Source organism: Fusarium flagelliforme (genome assembly GCF_020744385.1).
Source record: "Fusarium flagelliforme strain FIESC 12 MPI-CAGE-AA-0113 chromosome Unknown B0J16scaffold_7, whole genome shotgun sequence".
Lineage (NCBI taxonomy): Eukaryota > Fungi > Ascomycota > Sordariomycetes > Hypocreales > Nectriaceae > Fusarium > Fusarium flagelliforme.
In genome coordinates this window covers 1557292-1574725 of record NW_025763509.1, presented here as the reverse complement: position 1 = coordinate 1574725, position 17434 = coordinate 1557292, and the positions used below count along the sequence as shown (strand labels likewise).

Below are 17434 nucleotides of genomic sequence, written 5' to 3'. Positions count from 1 at the left end.
TAAATCGACGTCGAGATCGCCACAGACTTCATTAGCCTATGACAATAAGGAAAAGCTCCAGGCCATAGCGAGGGGACCAGACCAGGGACGATCCGAGACCCTCTTCTGCCAAACCCTATCTCTCCCAAAGCGGCCATAGACCCCTGCACTCAGGAATGCGAATGTCGTCTAGCCAAACCCTAACTGGGAGCCTCGCCCTGGCTAACAATTTGTTAAAGAGCAAACTGATTTGCATTTTGATAGAATTGAGGATCGGGCTCGTCACAAAGTGGACGCCATCGCATTCCAGTTTCAGATCGTGGGGACCGCATCCAACTTAGTGCCATTGTGGAATGAAGCAATAAGACATGGACGCATCCATTTCTGTTGCTTGCGATAAAATATCTGTCTCACCTTGTCTCTCATTTCGTGGTGTAGATACGTTACACGCTCATTATCGACAATGACTCTAACAAAGGCTTTCCCACCGCCTCCTGGGCAGACTGTGCTGGTACGTTCGCGTCTCATCGCTCTGGTATGTCTGCTAACATGTGCAACAGGCCGTGACATTCAGCCTTATCGCCTTTGCGGCTGCGATTATTGGTTTCAGGATTTACCACAGGTTGAGGGTACAGAAGCAAAGACTGGTTGCAAGTGACTATTTCATGGTACTGGCTTTATGCGGTGCCATTACATGCTCTGCTTTTGATGTCATCTTTTGGATGCGCGATGTCCTCCGACCGCGAATGAGCGTCGGATTCGAGAATTATAACCCGGGTGAGGAGCTTGTCGAATACATTTACAAGGTGAGACATCCAGGGCACATCCGAGTGAGCGCAGACTGACCTCTATCCACAGTTGTCCTGGGCTAGCGAAATTCCTTTCTACGCGACCGTTTATCTTTCCAAGGCGATTCTATTAGCGTTGTACTTTCAGATCTTCCCCACGTTTATGGGACGTCGTCGCAGAGCGCTCTGGGCTACTGTCTTTTACTGCGGCTTGGCCTATACTGTCACTTTGTGCATGCAGCTCTTCTCCTGTATGCCGCTTGAACGACACTGGTATGCTTGACAAGGCAATGTCTCACTTCCGCAAATTTACTGACTCTTGCAGGGTCATCACCCGACCTCTTACTCCTTGCGACTGGAGATGGCAGGGCGTTGTCTTCCAGGTCTCATGGGCGCTGGCCTTTTTGGGCAGTCTTCTCAGTATGTTCAATGTATCACTTTCCTGTCATCACTCACTAACATAACGTCTAGTTCTTATCCTACCATTCATGGTTATACATGACCTTGACTTGACCAAGCGGGCCAAGACGTGCTTGTATCTTGTATCCTTGGTCGGTCTCCTCGATATCGCCATTTCCCTCATCCGTTTCCTCAACGTTGAGCTCGGTGACGGAAGCGAATTCCGATCCTTCAGCACAATTGGTATGCACCCCGCACGATGTCTCAATACCTCATCTAACCTCAAACAGAACTGTGGAGCGCTCTCGACGTCAACATCGGCCTTATCACCGCCTGTCTCCCCGCCCTCCGCATCCTTCTCGGCCGCACCAGAAGACCTGACAATTACACCTTCGACGAAGCCAAGACGGCCCGCTCCTCTCGTGCCATGGAGCACCGGGAGCTTGAAGAAGTCGAGGACTCAACCTACTTGGGCGTCAAAAATAGTGCTGGCCCCTCACGCTCCAACCGAGCTTCCATGTACAGCGACAATGGCGCTTTAAGTCCTATTAAGATGATCGAGCCCAAGCCTGAACCCAAGCCCGAACCCAAGAGGGAGCGTAAGCCGAAGCCGCCTGGACCTGCGTGGAAGGACTATGAGGAGGAGGATAGTGATCTCGAGCTTGAGAACATCAATGTTGAAGCCTTGAATCGAGACCAGGCCCAGTCGTACTGGTCGGTCCCTTAGAATTTCTTTTGTCACAAACACCTATGTATCAGTATGTCTCATTATCTCTAGCGTTATACTTTCATAGAAGATGATAGTTTGCAAAACATCGATCAATTTTACATGTAATAAGTTGGTGCCTAAATGTGGATTTCGTTCGACTTCAAGCCCCGGTGTGTACAATATACGTTGAGTAAGTCTCGTCTTATCGACTCTACCATGGCTGATCATGATACCTATGGCGATCTTCTCCCCATGCATCCCCAGCCTCCGAGGAGAATGTGTCGTTACCACATCGTCGCTAACGGCCTTTTTAGATCCCCCTCTCAGGTTCTCAATTTCGGAACGAGAATAACGCATGTCTATTGACCGGTTTCAGCAGAAAATGTGAGGATAACTCACCGTTTATTCTAATTGCCGTTCACCTGACTAGCCCTTTCCTTTTGCAGACGTCCAGTGTCAACTAACATGCTCAGACTGAACATATTCTGGGACAAGCTTTTCTATGAGTTCGAGTTATTGACACTATTCCGGGCGTTTAGTTGCTTTTAAGACTGGGAGGCTTGACAGCAATACTACAACCGCTTGGTAACTATCTCTCTAGCCTTGCTCAAATCCAACGCTTCCACCGTCCTTCCCTTATATCCGGTCATGGTCTCTGCCATACACAGAACATTATAAATCGCTTCCTCAGTCGCATCGGCAACAGCCTCAAATACACCATTGATCGACTCATTCTCGACAGTCTCAACACTGACTGAAGAAGGCTTGTAAGGGTCCAAGCCATCAGAAAAGCCTTGCATGGGGATCTTGGCAGCCGTGGAGAAAGCCAGGAAGATATCACCCGAGCCATTGCTTCCGTACCCACCAACGCGCGAAAGTCCGACTGTCGCACGCTTTGCTAATCTTTGAAGCTGGACTGGGAGGAGGGGAACGTCTGTCGCAACGACGATGATGATGCTGCCATCGGCCAGTGGTCCATGGACCCCAGAAGCAGCTGTTTTGGCATCTTCTGATAAGATCCGTCCAACAGGAACACCACCGATGCGAAGGTCTTCTTTCTTGCCGTAGTTTGCCTGGACCAGGACTCCGACGGTGTAGTCTTTGGGATTACCCTTCGCATCTACTCCAGGAACAATTCGACTGCTTGACCCTGTTCCGCCCTTGAACCTGTGGCATATCATACCCGTACCTCCACCAGTACAGCCCTCAGGTACAGCATCCGCTGAAGCGTTGAGAATGCCCTGGACCACATGTTCGGGAGTAACCGCAAAGCGACTTTGCTTGTTCAAGTATCCATCATAAGTCTCTGTGATGACTGGAAAGGTGAAGAGGTCCATATCTTGATCAGAAGTTGAAGCATAACGTATGACATAATCATACACGCCTCTGAATGCCTCTCCTATAGATGAATTTGTCGTCAAAATAATCGGCGAGGTCAAAATGCCAATTTCGTCAATCCAGTGAGACCCTGTCATTTCTCCAGCGCCGTTGAACTTGAAGATAGCTGCATGGCATGTGTATTTATACCAATCGGCTCTCGGTAGGATTGTCGTCACACCGGTGTTTACATCCTGATCAGGCTGTATTGATTCTGTGTGCACAAGAACGCCTGGGACGTCGGTGATGGAGTTGAGACGGCCTGGCTTCCAATTGCCCAAGAATAACTCAGGCAAAAGCTCGCGGACGCGAAGGCGCTTTCGAGATTCTTCCATATTTGTTGTGTCAAGATTGGATACAGATGGAACCGGTAAGATTTAACAACAAAGGTTAAGAACAAGGAAAGTTGATAGGCAGCAATCTTATGTAGACACATCTTATCTTGGATTTTCGCATTTCGAAAACGTTCCCCGCATCTCGGGAATCTCGTTCGGGTATGTCATGTCGTCTGACAGGTGCTCCGTAAATTGGTGAACTTCTATCAGCATCGCATTACAACAAACAACATTGCGAAATGTGCCTCCGAGATACCAATATATGATCAATAATCTTAACACTCATAATGAAATGCTGTTTTGAATAATCTATCCACCAAAGATACAAGAGTCCAAGTAAATCACACGGCCTCGCATCCTGACTTTGACGTGGCGTTGATGTACCCTGAAAGTGAAGGCCCCAGGCTAAGTGAATGAAACATGTTTCTTTCGGAATGTTCGACTGTGAATTATAGATGCAATCTGTTTTTGGTGTTGCTTCCGCAATTCTGTAGGTTAACAAAGTCCAAGCGCTATCTGAAATACCCCTGGCCCCACTCAAAACACAGGGTAGTTGAAGTACTATAGATAGGGCCACTTGCATATCGCAACGTCTGACTTCTATCGTCAGGGTCAGATTTTGTTACGTTTAGTTTTTACACAATGTATTTGGAAGATCCCACTGAGTACTGAACAATGTTAAAATTGAGTGCGTCACAGCATCCAATCTTTAATCAGTGTACTTGTCATGATTGATGTTACGTCCTCGATCGATCATCAGAACAGATTTGATAAATACAACAGCACCTTCAAGCATCCTGGGCACCGCATATTTGATGGATTTGAAGCATGTGTGTGGATCTAGTCCGAGCGCTGCCAAGTCTGTCATCGGAGTAGCTTCTGATGAATGAAGATCTGATAATCTGACTGACGGGCAGGGATAGCTGCCGGACCCATAGCCACTACTCGATGTCATGAGATCGCGGTATGCTGACCCTGACGCGTTTCCTTGCCATACGTGCTGGCTGAATATTCTTCCTGCTTGGCCTACAACTTATATCTACAGAGCGTAGTCTAGAAACGTGATTCTACATTGTTTCTAGGAGGAATACACCCTAGAGCGCACTATGGTTTGTATCCAGATGAACAATTAAAGGGACACGCGAGCAACTGGTGAAAGCAACAAGAGCCTTGAAACAAACATGACATAACATGATGATGAGACTAGGGTACCTGCCTTATTTGGAAATAATACAACGGACTGTTGAGTGGATCGAAGCATGGACGGCTTTATCATTGCCGATGACAACCAAAATATCGATCTGTCGATCCTTGACCGATGGCAACGCTGTTCATGACAGGGACGGAAATACGGTATACCTGTCCCGAGCTTAGGGTTCATAACCTCGCCAGAACCTGGTGGTCAAATGAGAGTTAGTTGATGCTAACGCCGAGGCAAGGATACTGTTACAATGCCGTCTCAACTCGCAAGACAAGCTCGGTTTTTAGATGAAGTCGAAAAAGACAAGACTTGGCATTTCGTGTCGGAGCAAAGCGGCCGAGACATGACATTTGTTCACCGTGCACACGTCACCAGAGGTCTTGTTGAGTGACGCCATCTACAAGCTGATTCGTCGACTCCTGCCGACGAGGCGCGATACAGTGCGGTGTGGCCTGAATAAAAAGGCAGCAGAGTCAGCTTCGAGAACATGACGGAAGAAAGGGCTGCTGCTGCCAATGCGTACAATGGAGCAACGTGAGATGATTTCGGTAGATCAGGAGATAGCGGTGATATCAGCAGGGTGGAATGTCATTATGTCGCCGGGAAAGGCGTGACGGTGACATTCGACATTTGGGTTAGGTAAAAGAGTTTGAACTGAGATAACCTCATTTGACATGTTTCGAACAATTTGACTTACCGGGGTCAATTAAATACTTTTTCAACATGATCTGAATCCACTGGACCGTCTTTCATTAAAGGCAAACGAGCTCTGGTTGAGAAAATAACATAACATTATTCCACGTCGACGGCACCAAGACCTGACGTAGTATTCTGTCTAGCTGTCACTCTAATCCCTGGAACTGACGTCATTCGTCAAACTTCCTTGGAAGCTTGCATAACCAGTCCATTCACCGGGAGAGCACCGAGCCCATTGATTGGCTACGGCCCAAACAGCCTGCCGGGAGACAGCATTACCGCTGAGTTTAATATAGACGGCTTGGTTCCTCAATTGCTGCTGTGGGAGGCGGGCATTAGTTACTCATCTCCTGCAACAATCTCTAACCATGCCGCTTCCAAATCACATGGTTTGCTGAAACGATTCCTCGGTTTGGTTATGGAACCTCAAGGGTCGAAGAAACTGGTTCCCATACTGCCCGCCCAACAAATTCCAGACCCGACCCGACACGATGGCCGTGCTACCTCCGAGTCTTCAGTAACAGGCCAAGGTCAGAGGGTGAGGAGCAAGAGGAACTTGGTCGCTGTAGCCTGCGAAGGGTGCCGGCGGAAGAAGGCCAAGGTACGTCCACAACCTTCTTCAACCACAATTGCACTAAGCTAAAACCTTCAAGTGTGATGGCAAAAAGCCTACATGTAGCCGATGCTCGTCCAAAATGGAGTCATGTTCCTACGAGGCCCCACCTGTCCCCGTCGCAGTCAAGAAAAAGTGCGACACTTTGATGATGGAGAACCAACAATACCGAGAACTATACAACGCCATACACGAAAGACCAGAACGCGAAGCACAGGAGATTTTCAATCGCATCAGAGCGTCCAATGAACCCTTCAGTGTGCTAGAGGCCATTAAAGAAGCCGAGGTGCTGCTGCCAGACCATGCCAACAGCCAGAGTGACGGGACACGACAGGGAAGTATCCCGAGTCTACATCATGCGAGTTCTAGTCGGACTCAGGACAGTGATCGTTCATGAAGGATCATGATGATTGATATGAAATGCATTGAGATACGGGGAATCATTCGATGTCCCCAATGTTTGTTAGAGCCAGTGATGCAGATGGCTTGAGACCAAGGGACGCTTTAACGATATATTAACGGTCTCCTCCATTGGTAAATGCTATTTGTGTAATGTGTAAGTTACATGCTGACGCCGGTAGGAGAAGCCTGAAGTATGTAAACCAAACAGATTGAAGAAAGTGCCTTACGATATCTCGACGAAAATTCGATTAGAGGGATCTTAGCAAGCACGAACGACCACACTGATGGACGCGAATAGTAGAGCCGTCTACCTCGTGCAGCGATATTCGTTCTTGAGATCTTACCATGTAGCCATGAGGATATAACGACTTGATGACCCGAAAAGATAACGAAAATGGACGTAACCAAGAGCCATTCTCCGCTACTTCACCATTTACTGGTCCCCCAGGAACTCACGCGTAAACAGAAAATGGCCGTCTCACCTGGCTGACTACGGAGAAGTTGGTAGAAATTCACCCGTGATGAGCATCGGGTTAGATGAAGGCAGGACATGAATATGAATTAATCACTACGCTCAGGGACCTCTTTATGCTTAGAGGACCAGCAAAGACAAAAGCCTTCTAGTATCAGCTTCAACACATGGGCATTGGACCTTTATGAATGGGGTATACAACTATCAATCTTCCACATTGCAAAATTTGCGTGAAGCATTTGTATTCAATTCGCGTCTTTATCTTCGACTAGGTCTTGCCTGACCATATTATCATATCTCATAATATCCTTTAATCATTAGTATCGGCCACCGTAACCACCCTGGCTTCCGCCATAGCCCTGTTGTCCACCGTAACCCTGCTGCCCACCATAAGAGCTACCACCACCGTGGTGAGAGCCTCCTTGGTGACTAGAGCCACCATAGTTGTCATATTGAGACTTGCCATAAGCAAGATCTTCATCCTTGCGGCGGTTGTCTCGGCTGCGGCTTCGTCGTCGTCGTCGGTCATCACCAGAGTCAGAGTCACTGCTGCTGGTTGAGTCGCCGGTGAAAGCTCGAGGACGGCCGTCTCGGTGGTTCTTTCTGTTCTTCTCCTTCTTGTGCTTCTTGAACTTGTGCTCGAGGAAGTTGGCGCCAATGGCTCCGGCGGCGGCACTGGCCAGAGTGCCGAGAAGACCACCACCGGCGGAGTGGGCTGCCCATCCGGCGGCACCACCTCCGGCAAGGGAAGCTCCTAGTCCTCGCTCGCCATCAGGACCGCCGGGGCCACCAGGGCCTCCGGGACCACCGGGACCACCACCGGAGGGGTAGGCGTTGGATCCACCATATTGACCACCCTGGTGTTGGCCGTATGACTGGTCGCGGTTGTCAGAGCCGTAGTTGGAGCCGCCTTGAGAGTATTGTTGCTGCAGAGAAAATGTTAGCGAATTGAAGCTGGGTAGCGATTGTTGCTGGTACTAACCTGTTGAGGGTATCCGCCCTGCTGTTGGCCGTAACCTTGTTGTCCATAGCCCTGCTGTTGTTGTCCGTATCCTTGCTGCTGCTGGTTGTAGCCACTGCCGCCGCCACCACCGCTGTAGTAATCTTGAGCTGACATGCTTATAGAAGTATTGATTCGAGTTGTTGGAAGGTGTTTGTGAGTAAAGAGTTGTGTTTTTTGAAGCTCTTAATCGGTAATTGAAGAATTGGATAGCTTCAGCTGATGAGGGGTCAAGCTCATTCTTAAATAGCAACTGTCGTCATCGAGCTATTCAGCCTTGGCCTAGTAAACTCTTTCTTGGCTGATGTGATCAGACTCTGGGCGAAACTAGCAAAGGTGGCGCAGTTGACAAGTTTCCAGTCCCAGCCCTACTGTATCCGTACTGACTGCCCAATTCACGGTGTTTGCGGCGCGGCTATCGGCATTCCCGGGGAGCTTGGCAGACGGATGCATCGGCAGAAGATGGAAGCTCAGCCACATCGGACTCGCCGGATTATCATGACGATCATATGCTTAATTCTTTGTTGGTAAGCTTGCCTGTGGCTAGTGATGAGCTTGGCATTACTGAATGACGCGCGGCTTCTTGTCATTTTGCCTGTGACATGATCTGAGGCCAAGCTAACCAAGGGAATACCAAGATATTTAGCGGCTGGCGCAGCGATTTCCCGTTATCGTTATCGTTCAACACTAAACGATTGGTGGTTGCAGGGAGAGGTCTCAACATTTATGACTCCATGTCTGACAGCTAGCTTTTTGAAGCTCCAGTGACATTATCACGAGGCTTCAGCCCATTTTGCCAATATTGGGCACCACGAGTTTGTCACTGAAACCAGGTCATTCCATGCATGGAATTAGAATCTCTTGGCAGGCAGATGCGAGATTTGTCACAGCTGACAGTCAGCATCAGACACCTGCGGAAATAGCCCAGGGAATTAGATATAAGATTATAGGCTTGTGCCATGTCTAGAATTACCAAAGCCAACCGACTCATTTCGTGCTAACATTTTGAAGCCCTCCAACGTCTTTATGCTACTGTATGCCTAGTCAGCCAGGTTTCAAGGTCCACGAAAGTGTTTGGAGCAGTACCTTTGTATGCGAGATGACTCCGACCATCACTCGAGTAAGCGACTCATATGTGTCGTCTGCCACACTGGATCCTCATCCACTTCAATGATGGAGAACCCATTTCGTTCCCAGAAGCCGATCGCATTCGGCAGAAACGGATGCGTATGCAGGTAGAGCTGCTTCACCCCAGTTTGCCGGGCCGTGTCGACTAGTTTAGCGAACAACTTGGAAGCTAGTCCTGCACGACGCCATTCGGGCTCGACGTACAGCCTCACAACCTCGACGACATTCTCCACTTCAAGGTTGAGATACGCAAAGCGGCCGTCGTAAGGGACGTAGCCAATGGTAGCAACGAGGCGACTTTCTGAACGAGCAGTCAAGAAAGCCCCCTGTTGAGAGTCAAGGTAACTCTTTTGGAAGTTGTCGAGCTCCTTTTGAGCCATTTGGCCGCTGGATGCTTGGTTGAGGAATGGAAACATCTCGGCTCGGGCTTTGGTGATGAAGCCGACCAGCTCCGGGATCTCGTCCGAGGTCGCGGGATGAATGATTATGTCGCCCATATCTTTTTCTTTTACTCTATAAGCGTTTCAAAATGGAGAGATAAGAGACAGTAAGTGTGAACCGAGCAGAAGAGGTGCGAATAGGGTCGTGGCAAGAAGAGAAAACCTTCGCGATATTTTGTCTCTCGGAGATTAGGAATAGTTAAATGCCTCATTGACAAGACCCCGCACTGGAACTTTACTAAGTGATACGGCATGTAGTTAAACTATCTTGATTGCTTCTATCGTCAAATTAAGGTAGTCATTGGAAGATGGCTAGAAGGCTGGGGTTTTGGACAAAGCTGCAGATGACGTGCATGTGCAGCGTTCTACCCCGGTCCTGATTGAATACTGGGTGGCCTCAAGGCGAATATAAGATAAGACATACAGGGGATAATACGCTTGTCTATACTGCAAATATCTGATAACACTTATAATAAATATAAATCATACATATGCCTGGAAAACGCGAGATGACAACGTGTGACTAATCCCCAATGGCGATCAGCAGCCATCAGTATGAACGCAGCCAAACTCCGCCCCAACGCATCACTCTCCTTCTCTTTCGGCTTCAGATCTTGGTGTTCCAACTTTTCGCTAGGCAATTGGACTTCTTGCCGGAAGATGAGGCGGCCCAGATGGAGGCGTGGTGAAGCTGTCCACCGTGGCATAGGGAGACCCGGCCGTTCTATCCCATGGTGACCCAAAATCCTCCTCCAGTCTAACATCTTCATAGATGCTCGACTTATCATCATCAAACTTGTCTTGATGAACAATACTTCTGCTCTCAGGCGAACTTCCAGTAATTGGTGTGATCAAGACAGGATCAGTCTGGGTACCAGCCTCAGACGTCGTATATGTCCGGCTTGGAGTTGAAGCGTTACTGTTCGCGTTGATCTCTAAACTTCTGCGGTAGAACTTGTTGTAAGTTGGACTGTTCGGGCTGGGAGCGTACTCGAATGCTTGGCTAGAAGGCCTGGAGTGTGTTGCAGCATCGCGGATCTCCAGACCTTCTTTCTCGAGCGCATGAACGCCGTAAGGATCGGGGTCTTCGGGGTCAGGGATGCCAAATACCTTTTCTTCGCCTGGGGCTTCGACTGCAACATCGCCAGGTGCAGGTTGACCTTCTAACTCTTCCATCAACTCCTGATCGACATCGGTACGACCTTCAGCTGCCTTCAACGTCTCCATCAACATTTTGAGCTCGGGAGGACGACGCGTCTTTCCAGCCAAGATATCCGACACACCAATTCCTTCTTGTCCATAGAAGCGCGCATTCTCGTCAGTACGTTCAATAACAACTGTTCCATCGACTTGGACACCAGCATAAAATCCTCTGGACTTCAAGTAGGTAAACACTGGTCTGTTGGCTTGTTTCCACTTTCCATCATTCTCCAGCACTCCACCAGCTCCGACGGGTCCAGCGACGGCACTGATCTCTCCACCAATGGTAGCTCGAATCTTGGTGAATGCTTCCAGAGCTTTGCGGTTGTTGATCACCACGACACAGTCATAAATGTCTACTCCGACTAGAAATCCCAGGCCAGCTGTGTGTAGCATGATACCCGACGGAGGGGACCATGAGCCATCCTCTTCGTTTCGTGCTACGAGAACACCAGATCCGCCGGCTCCCGAGACCCAGAGACCAGTACGCATGGTAGTAAAAATTGCGAGACCGACAGCATTCTGTATCACCTTTTGTGGAATCTTGACCAGGACACGCTGCTTTTGCTTTGGTCCGTCTGGTACCGCACCAGCCGGCTTTTCTTCCTCAGTGTAGAAGCCATCCTCTGTCGCCAGTTAGCCAAAACAGCCCTCAAATGCCTTGTTCGTTCTCATGTTAGCTTACTACAGAATGATCTCAAGATTCTGGCTGCTTTATCGCTCTCTTTGTCCAGGGTTGTTGGCCAGAATGCTTCACTGCCAATTCGGTTAGACAGCCTATTGATGGGCGCTCCTAGTTTGTCGGCCCATCCCCAGACTTTGTCGAAGCCCTTTTTGCTCTGGGTCTTGGTTGTATCCCAAGTTGGGAGTCGAGCTTTAACTTTCTGCATGGTTGAGATACGAATGGCAGTTAGAAATATCGGGTTCCGGACGAAGTTATACAGTCGCTGTCATGTCATTTATTGAGTCTGACGTGGCAGACGTCATCCCGCTTTCCAACGTCCTGGCGCCGAACTTCCCGGCAATTGCCTTGATTTCTCACCAACCAGAACAAGTTCACTGCGGTGCGCCCGACGGATGAACCGGCCAAGCTGACTAAAATGTCATTTTCTTTTCAATCGCTGGGTGAAATGACAATATTGGAAGCCACAGCAATGTCGGGTGGGTGACAGAAGAATTGCCTTCCGGAGCTGAGGAGCCAAAATAAAGTAACCTAATCCCTGCTCTAAGCTGATACAAGGTGGTCACATTATTTCGTCTCTCATGATTTCGGCAGTCAATTGAGCTGTACATGCGTCCCCGTGCAAAGGAAAGATCAGCGACATTATTCTCAACTGTTTTCTTATATGCGTATTCAGATGTATGTTCAAAAATTAATACTATGCCAAATTAATCCAACTAGAGCTAGGTCAATATTCTTGACCAATTTCACAACATACTAGTCATTTACGTTCTCATGCTTTGGGCGTAAGATACTCCTTCAATAGTTGTGCCAGAAGTGAGGTTATCGACAATAGTCAATGATTCATAGAAGCTAGAAGCAGTGGCGTGCCATGTCTCAGGCCAACACAACCACCAATGGCATGCTTGAAATCCATGATCTGGTGGTATTCTGTGAGACGTTGAGACGGAAGGCTCGGGGGATAGGAAAGAATATCTCGAGTGCGGTAACTTTCCACAAGCATCAACCGAACTGAATATCATTAATTTTCAAGAGTGTATTTTGTTCAGCAAATGGGAAACAATGGAATTTGCCTCCAGCCCCTTATTTGTTAACGTTGCACTGAGTCTATGTTTCATTGCCATACTCTATCTTTGTCACGTCAACTATATCCTGAAGCAGACGCCAGAGGAGGTTCGACGACTTTCTAGCAAGCGTTGGACTCCAGCACTTCTGAGCGAAACATATGAGAAACTAGAAGAATGTCCGATCGATTTCTATAAAGACTTACCACCGAAATTAGACAGAAGATATATTGTAACTGGGGGCAATGGTAGGCCATAACTTGTTAACAACGCTTCCTATACTGATAGTTGTCAGGTCTTGTCGGTGGCTATATCGTGCTTCAACTCTTGGCCCGTGGAACACCGCCAAAAAGCATTCGCATTGTCGATATCAGGGAGACTGAGCGTAATGACATGCAAACTGGCTTAGCCGTACAAGTCGACTTTATTCAAACAGACATAACCTCAACAGCAGCTGTTAACCAAGCTTTCACAAAGCCATGGGGTCCGGAGATAGCTCACCTACCGCTTACCGTCTTCCACACCGCCGCTATAATCGTCCCCTCGGCGAGGTCGAAACATCTCTATACGTTCTCCGAAGCAGTCAACGTCCAAGGAACTAAAAACGTTCTGGCTGCTGCTCGTGCAGCTAGCGCGAGCGTCTTTAGCTCGACCTCATCCGCCTCAATCAGTATCCGACCTGTGCAGCCTTTCGTCTCACCTTGGGTCTCTGAGCCTCGCAACTTCTGGCAAGCTCTCGACGTTGCAGACTTTTATAAGCCCCTTCGGAAACATGAAGATTATTTCGGTAACTATCCTGCTTCGAAAGCAACTGCGGAAAGACTGGTGTGCGGTGCGAACGAAGGGAGCTTTCGGACAGGCTGTATCCGACCGGCAAATGGAGTCTACGGGAATCCTACAGACAATCCCGTGGGTGGCCTACTCGCACGAAGCATCCAGCCCACGTAAGTTCTTTCACAATCTTAATTGTTGGGGTATTCTGACATTAGTGCAGCTGGATTTCACATGTCGTCCAGAACTTCGCCCACGGCGCAAATGTAGCCGTTGCACATCTACACCATGAAGCCGTACTTGCGGAAGAAGACTGTGCACAAGCGGGCAGACCTTTCGTTATCACTGATATTGGCCCTCCGATCACTTTTGGAGATACCTACACTGCAGTCAGACTCTTGTCTGTCCACAGTTTCAGACCCATGGTCCTACCACCAATATTCATGCTTCTCCTATCCATTGTGGTCGAATGGTATATCTTGCTTCCTTACCAATTCCCGATTCTCAGGAGAATCCTACCAGATCTCGAAGGGGATATCAACAAGCTTCAGCCGGGACTCTTCTCAATATGTACTCATCTGATCGCTTCAGACGCTGAAGCTAAAAAGCCTGTTTCTGAAGGTGGTCTCGGGTATGAAGGGATTGTTACCAGCCTTGACGGGATCGTCATGGAAATCATAGAGTGGAACAAGGAACATTCTGGAGAACCCGAGGGAGGGGCCAAGAAGACATACACCACTTCTGTGTCATTAGCTGAAAGGCTGCAACAAGTTGGATCAGCTGTACCACTGTGAGCCAGGAGCCACTGGTACTCAGGCCAGTTAGCCTCGCTGCCATGAGAATGAGACATGTTTAGAGAAGGCCTCTTATAGACCAATTACAACATTCTATTAAGTGCCAATAAAAACTATGATTTTACCATTGCCTCCGTATCCCACCAAGATTCATGATTCTGACATGGACCTCTAGTATCGTATGCAAACATCAAGTCGTGAAATAAAAGATTCGTTGACGCCTCTCATAGCAAAGCGTACGTAAAAGACCCCAACCAAGAGTATTTGCGTGATCAGTACTTAAATCGGGGCTGATCAGTACCAGCAGCACGTCTGTTCCTCCAAACGTAGTAGAAGTGCATACCAATACAGCCTACGCTCACGAAGAGAAGCAAGCCAGCATTGACCCAATGGCCAGTAGGATAGCCCTTGGCGGCTTCGTTAGCCTTATAAATCCAGACACCAACGATCTGTCCAGGGGCTCCCATGGAAATGTTGAGCGCGATTGCCAAGCCGATAGCAGCTGTGGAATGCAGGTTGGATGACAGCCAGCCCAAAAGAGGTGGGATACAAGCAAAGGAACCACATGCTGCGATGATGAGGCAACCGTAACGGGGCTGCGCAGTTAGTAGGTGATGCTGACAAAGGTGTTGGTGGGCTTACGCTATAGGAATCAGCTGGAAGGGTTGCGGAAGCAATGAAGCCGATTGCGCCGATCAGAGAGAAGACAGCCGAATGGATGGCGCGCCTAGACGTGTAAGCATTGATTTGTTTTTAGACTTTCAGGCAAATTGAGTACTCACGCATTGTATTTGTCTGCAGACCATGAAACAAGCAGGGTCACAACATAGGCCGCAGCGTAGGGGGGTACGGTCATTAACTGAGCTCTAAGATCCGCAAACTGAAGGAGGTCAGTGTGTGTCATTACATGTTCGGAAGGAATACATACTCCTAGGCCAGCAGTGATGGAAGGTGTGAACAGCGACAAACTCGAGAAAGGAGCAGAAATGCCAAAGTAGATCTGGTTAAATTAGCAAAGGGTCCTGGGGAGTTCAGGCAGTAGAGTACCCACCAAGTAATGGCACCAAAGTCTCCATTCGAAGATTGTAGACTTGGCATCCTCCCATGTCATAGACTTACTCTCACCATGCGATCCTTGCTCTGCCAGTCGGTAAGCTGCGGCGTCCTTCTCCTCGGCAGAGAGCCAGCTTGCCGACTCGGGAAAGTCAGGGAGACAGAACCAGACCAAGATGGATGAAAGCACAGAAGGAATGCCTTCGAGGATGAAGAGCCATCGCCAGCCGGAAAGTCCGTGGACCTGGTTCATGTGTCCGACACCGTATGCGATGGCACCGCCGAAGGCTCCGGCCAGAGTAGCTGATGCAAGGATGGTGGCGACTCGCACTGATCGCTCTTCGGGCTTGTACCAGAAAGTGAGGTAGTAAACAAGACCAGGGAAGAGGCCTGAGTATGTTAGATGAAAGGGGCTTCAAAGTTAGCGTTCGTAGACTCACCTGCTTCGAAAACACCGAGCAAGAAGCGCAGAACAGTAACAACAGCAAAACTATGCGCAGCGCCAAGGCAAATAGTAATAGTTCCCCAAGAGAACATGAGAAAAGCAATCCATCTACTAGGCTTCATTTTCTTGAGGAAGTAATTAGACGGCACCTCAAACAGCGCATACGCGATGAGGAAGATCATGAGTGCAATCGTAAAGTCATAATTGGACATGTTTGTCTCGGAAAGAAGATCATGGCCAGTAGTATGGTTCAGAACCTTAGCATTGCCAATATTGGAACGATCCAAGTAGCATAGCAGATAGATACCGGCTGCCAAGGGGATAATACGGGCATCTTGTTTGCGCACGAGAGCCTTCTCAAGAGCTGGATCAATTGCTGTGGTGCTCTCGAGCCGAGAATCGGAGTTCTGCTTGGCGGTTAGTTGAGTGGCGTTTGGAGAACAGGGGATTGGGGTAGTGCACCTTTTCATCACCCATTTCAGGGTTGGCATCAAAGTCTGTCCTTGCAGCCATCTTGACTTATGATTCAGGATAATGATGAAAAGGGAGTTGATTCTTTAGAGAAAACTCTTACTCGAGAGAAGAGAGGAACCAACAGAAAAGGAATTAAGCGAGGTCAAAGGATTCGTCCATCTCATCTCGCGGGATGCAACCGGGGGAATAAATTGTCCCCGCATCTACTGCACCCAACACTTGACCTGATTCATGCAGCGATCTGCACTTTTCACGCGGGGTTGGTTTCTCTCGGTGCCGGACTCCGATGCCGAGTGTTATTGCTGCCGGCCGTTAATTAATGAGTCCAAGCGGTGAGAAACAGTCCAAAACGGTAACGGTATGTTGAATGACTCTGTGAAGACCAGCAAAGGGAGACGAGTTGATGTCTTTCGGGGAGATCAATTACGGGGCCTTTAGCGGTGTGGAGTACTGTAGCCGTCGCTAATTCCCCAACGCCAAGTCGCCTAAATCCCAACGCCGAAAGCTCGGACAAGCACCCACATTGAGCCCTTTGGGGTTGACGGTTCAATTAGTTACCCTGAACAAGAACCGTGAACTTCAAGCCCACAACCTCTCCAGGCCTAGACAGATGATAATACGCTTAAAGATAAATTATAAGAATATCGAAAAGTCTTTACCTATTCTTGAAAAGATCGTTGCGACACCATGCTTCGCTAATTACTAGCTGCGTTTCGACCATAACACATATGGAGAAGATATTTGTACACAGTTGGCATCTCACTGGCTTCGCCCGGTTGTTATAGTATACTCGTAGGAATAATCCTTTTTACAATAATCTCGGAAAGAGAAGTGAATGGTTCGCGGACTGAATATCAGATTCCGTAGAGGATGACTTCGGTCAACACGCGACGATGTAATGAGGGCCAAGAGAATCCTATAACAGGAGCCTGAGACACAATATTGTTTCGGCAAGAACGAGAAATTGTGTTCTGTGTATTGACTCATTAACAAAAACAAAAACGAACTGGAACTTTTAAGAAGATAACAAAGAAAAAAAGAAGGATCCTAGCAACTACTCGTTTCGATCGAGTGACCTCCGGGTTATGAGCCCGGCTTTGTGTGAGTTAGTAAGGAATTGTACCCTGATAACTGAGAGATAAACATACCGCGCTTCCACTGCGCCAAGTTGCTTTCTTGGATGTGAAGCGCCGTGATATTCCCATTCATATAGTCGATACACTTTTGTGCGTGAATCGGGGATCCTCAGTGGAGATGTGATGTGCCCTGGGTGGAGTTCAACAACAAAACCACCGACAACATGAGTGGACCATGAGCTTCAATTGACTTCCATTGTCAAGGACTACAGAGTAGCTATATAAATAGTCGTAGAATATTAATATCCATAGATGGCACTGATGGGGCTGTACTTT

The 17434-nt window shown here is 48.4% G+C and overlaps 8 protein-coding genes across 8 annotated transcripts; 3 read left to right on the top strand and 5 right to left on the bottom strand.

Annotated features, from left to right (window-relative positions):
• Positions 1-442: 442 nt before the first annotated feature.
• B0J16DRAFT_375507 (uncharacterized protein) lies at positions 443-1984 on the top strand (the record flags this gene model as incomplete). The annotated part of the gene is made up of 6 exons (XM_046130696.1): positions 443-490; positions 540-785; positions 916-1040; positions 1093-1187; positions 1239-1409; positions 1457-1984. 6 exons carry the CDS (start codon positions 443-445, stop codon positions 1891-1893), a joined length of 1122 nt encoding a protein of 373 aa, XP_045979050.1. The 3' UTR covers positions 1894-1984.
• A 15-nt stretch (positions 1985-1999) lies between these two features.
• Positions 2000-3663, bottom strand: B0J16DRAFT_349014 (peptidase family S58-domain-containing protein). The gene has a single exon (XM_046128835.1). The coding sequence runs from the start codon at positions 3585-3587 to the stop codon at positions 2448-2450; it is 1140 nt and encodes a 379-aa protein (XP_045979049.1). The 5' UTR covers positions 3588-3663; the 3' UTR covers positions 2000-2447.
• A 2239-nt stretch (positions 3664-5902) lies between these two features.
• On the top strand, positions 5903-6494 carry B0J16DRAFT_388533 (uncharacterized protein; the record flags this gene model as incomplete). The annotated part of the gene is made up of 2 exons (XM_046131755.1): positions 5903-6085; positions 6138-6494. The coding sequence occupies 2 exons, from the start codon at positions 5903-5905 to the stop codon at positions 6492-6494; spliced, it is 540 nt and encodes a 179-aa protein (XP_045979048.1).
• Positions 6495-7288: 794 nt separating this feature from the next.
• B0J16DRAFT_324163 (uncharacterized protein) lies at positions 7289-8088 on the bottom strand (the record flags this gene model as incomplete). Its single annotated transcript, XM_046125810.1, has 2 exons — positions 7289-7897; positions 7954-8088. 2 exons carry the CDS (start codon positions 8086-8088, stop codon positions 7289-7291), a joined length of 744 nt encoding a protein of 247 aa, XP_045979047.1.
• An 867-nt stretch (positions 8089-8955) lies between these two features.
• On the bottom strand, positions 8956-10025 carry B0J16DRAFT_349005 (acyl-CoA N-acyltransferase). Its single transcript, XM_046128834.1, has one exon. The coding sequence runs from the start codon at positions 9594-9596 to the stop codon at positions 9084-9086; it is 513 nt and encodes a 170-aa protein (XP_045979046.1). The 5' UTR covers positions 9597-10025; the 3' UTR covers positions 8956-9083.
• Positions 10026-11687, bottom strand: B0J16DRAFT_349003 (uncharacterized protein). Its single transcript, XM_046128833.1, has 2 exons — positions 11425-11687; positions 10026-11365 (listed from the first exon to the last, which is right to left on the bottom strand). Exons 1-2 carry the CDS (start codon positions 11627-11629, stop codon positions 10173-10175), a joined length of 1398 nt encoding a protein of 465 aa, XP_045979045.1. The 5' UTR covers positions 11630-11687; the 3' UTR covers positions 10026-10172.
• Positions 11688-12483: 796 nt separating this feature from the next.
• Positions 12484-14050, top strand: B0J16DRAFT_388529 (uncharacterized protein; the record flags this gene model as incomplete). Its single annotated transcript, XM_046131754.1, has 3 exons — positions 12484-12733; positions 12781-13429; positions 13480-14050. The coding sequence occupies 3 exons, from the start codon at positions 12484-12486 to the stop codon at positions 14048-14050; spliced, it is 1470 nt and encodes a 489-aa protein (XP_045979044.1).
• An 80-nt stretch (positions 14051-14130) lies between these two features.
• B0J16DRAFT_292493 (major facilitator superfamily domain-containing protein) lies at positions 14131-16269 on the bottom strand. The gene is made up of 7 exons (XM_046124330.1): positions 16011-16269; positions 15544-15955; positions 15102-15493; positions 14979-15050; positions 14833-14930; positions 14693-14777; positions 14131-14646 (listed from the first exon to the last, which is right to left on the bottom strand). The coding sequence occupies exons 1-7, from the start codon at positions 16059-16061 to the stop codon at positions 14323-14325; spliced, it is 1434 nt and encodes a 477-aa protein (XP_045979043.1). The 5' UTR covers positions 16062-16269; the 3' UTR covers positions 14131-14322.
• Between the last annotated feature and the right edge of the window lie 1165 nt (positions 16270-17434).

Coding starts and splice junctions, on each gene's coding strand:
- B0J16DRAFT_349014 (XM_046128835.1), bottom strand. CDS start 3,587: ATGGAAGAATCTCGAAAGCGCCTTCGCGTCCGCGAGCTTTTGCCTGAG.
- B0J16DRAFT_292493 (XM_046124330.1), bottom strand. CDS start 16,061: ATGGCTGCAAGGACAGACTTTGATGCCAACCCTGAAATGGGTGATGAA. Junction 15,956..16,010: donor CTGAAATGGGTGATGAAAAG/GTGCACTACCCC, acceptor ACCGCCAAGCAG/AACTCCGATTCTCGGCTCGA. Junction 14,778..14,832: donor TCTGCAGACAAATACAATGC/GTGAGTACTCAA, acceptor TTACACGTCTAG/GCGCGCCATCCATTCGGCTG.
- B0J16DRAFT_349003 (XM_046128833.1), bottom strand. CDS start 11,629: ATGCAGAAAGTTAAAGCTCGACTCCCAACTTGGGATACAACCAAGACC. Junction 11,366..11,424: donor AATCTTGAGATCATTCTGTA/GTAAGCTAACAT, acceptor AACTGGCGACAG/AGGATGGCTTCTACACTGAG.
- B0J16DRAFT_349005 (XM_046128834.1), bottom strand. CDS start 9,596: ATGGGCGACATAATCATTCATCCCGCGACCTCGGACGAGATCCCGGAG.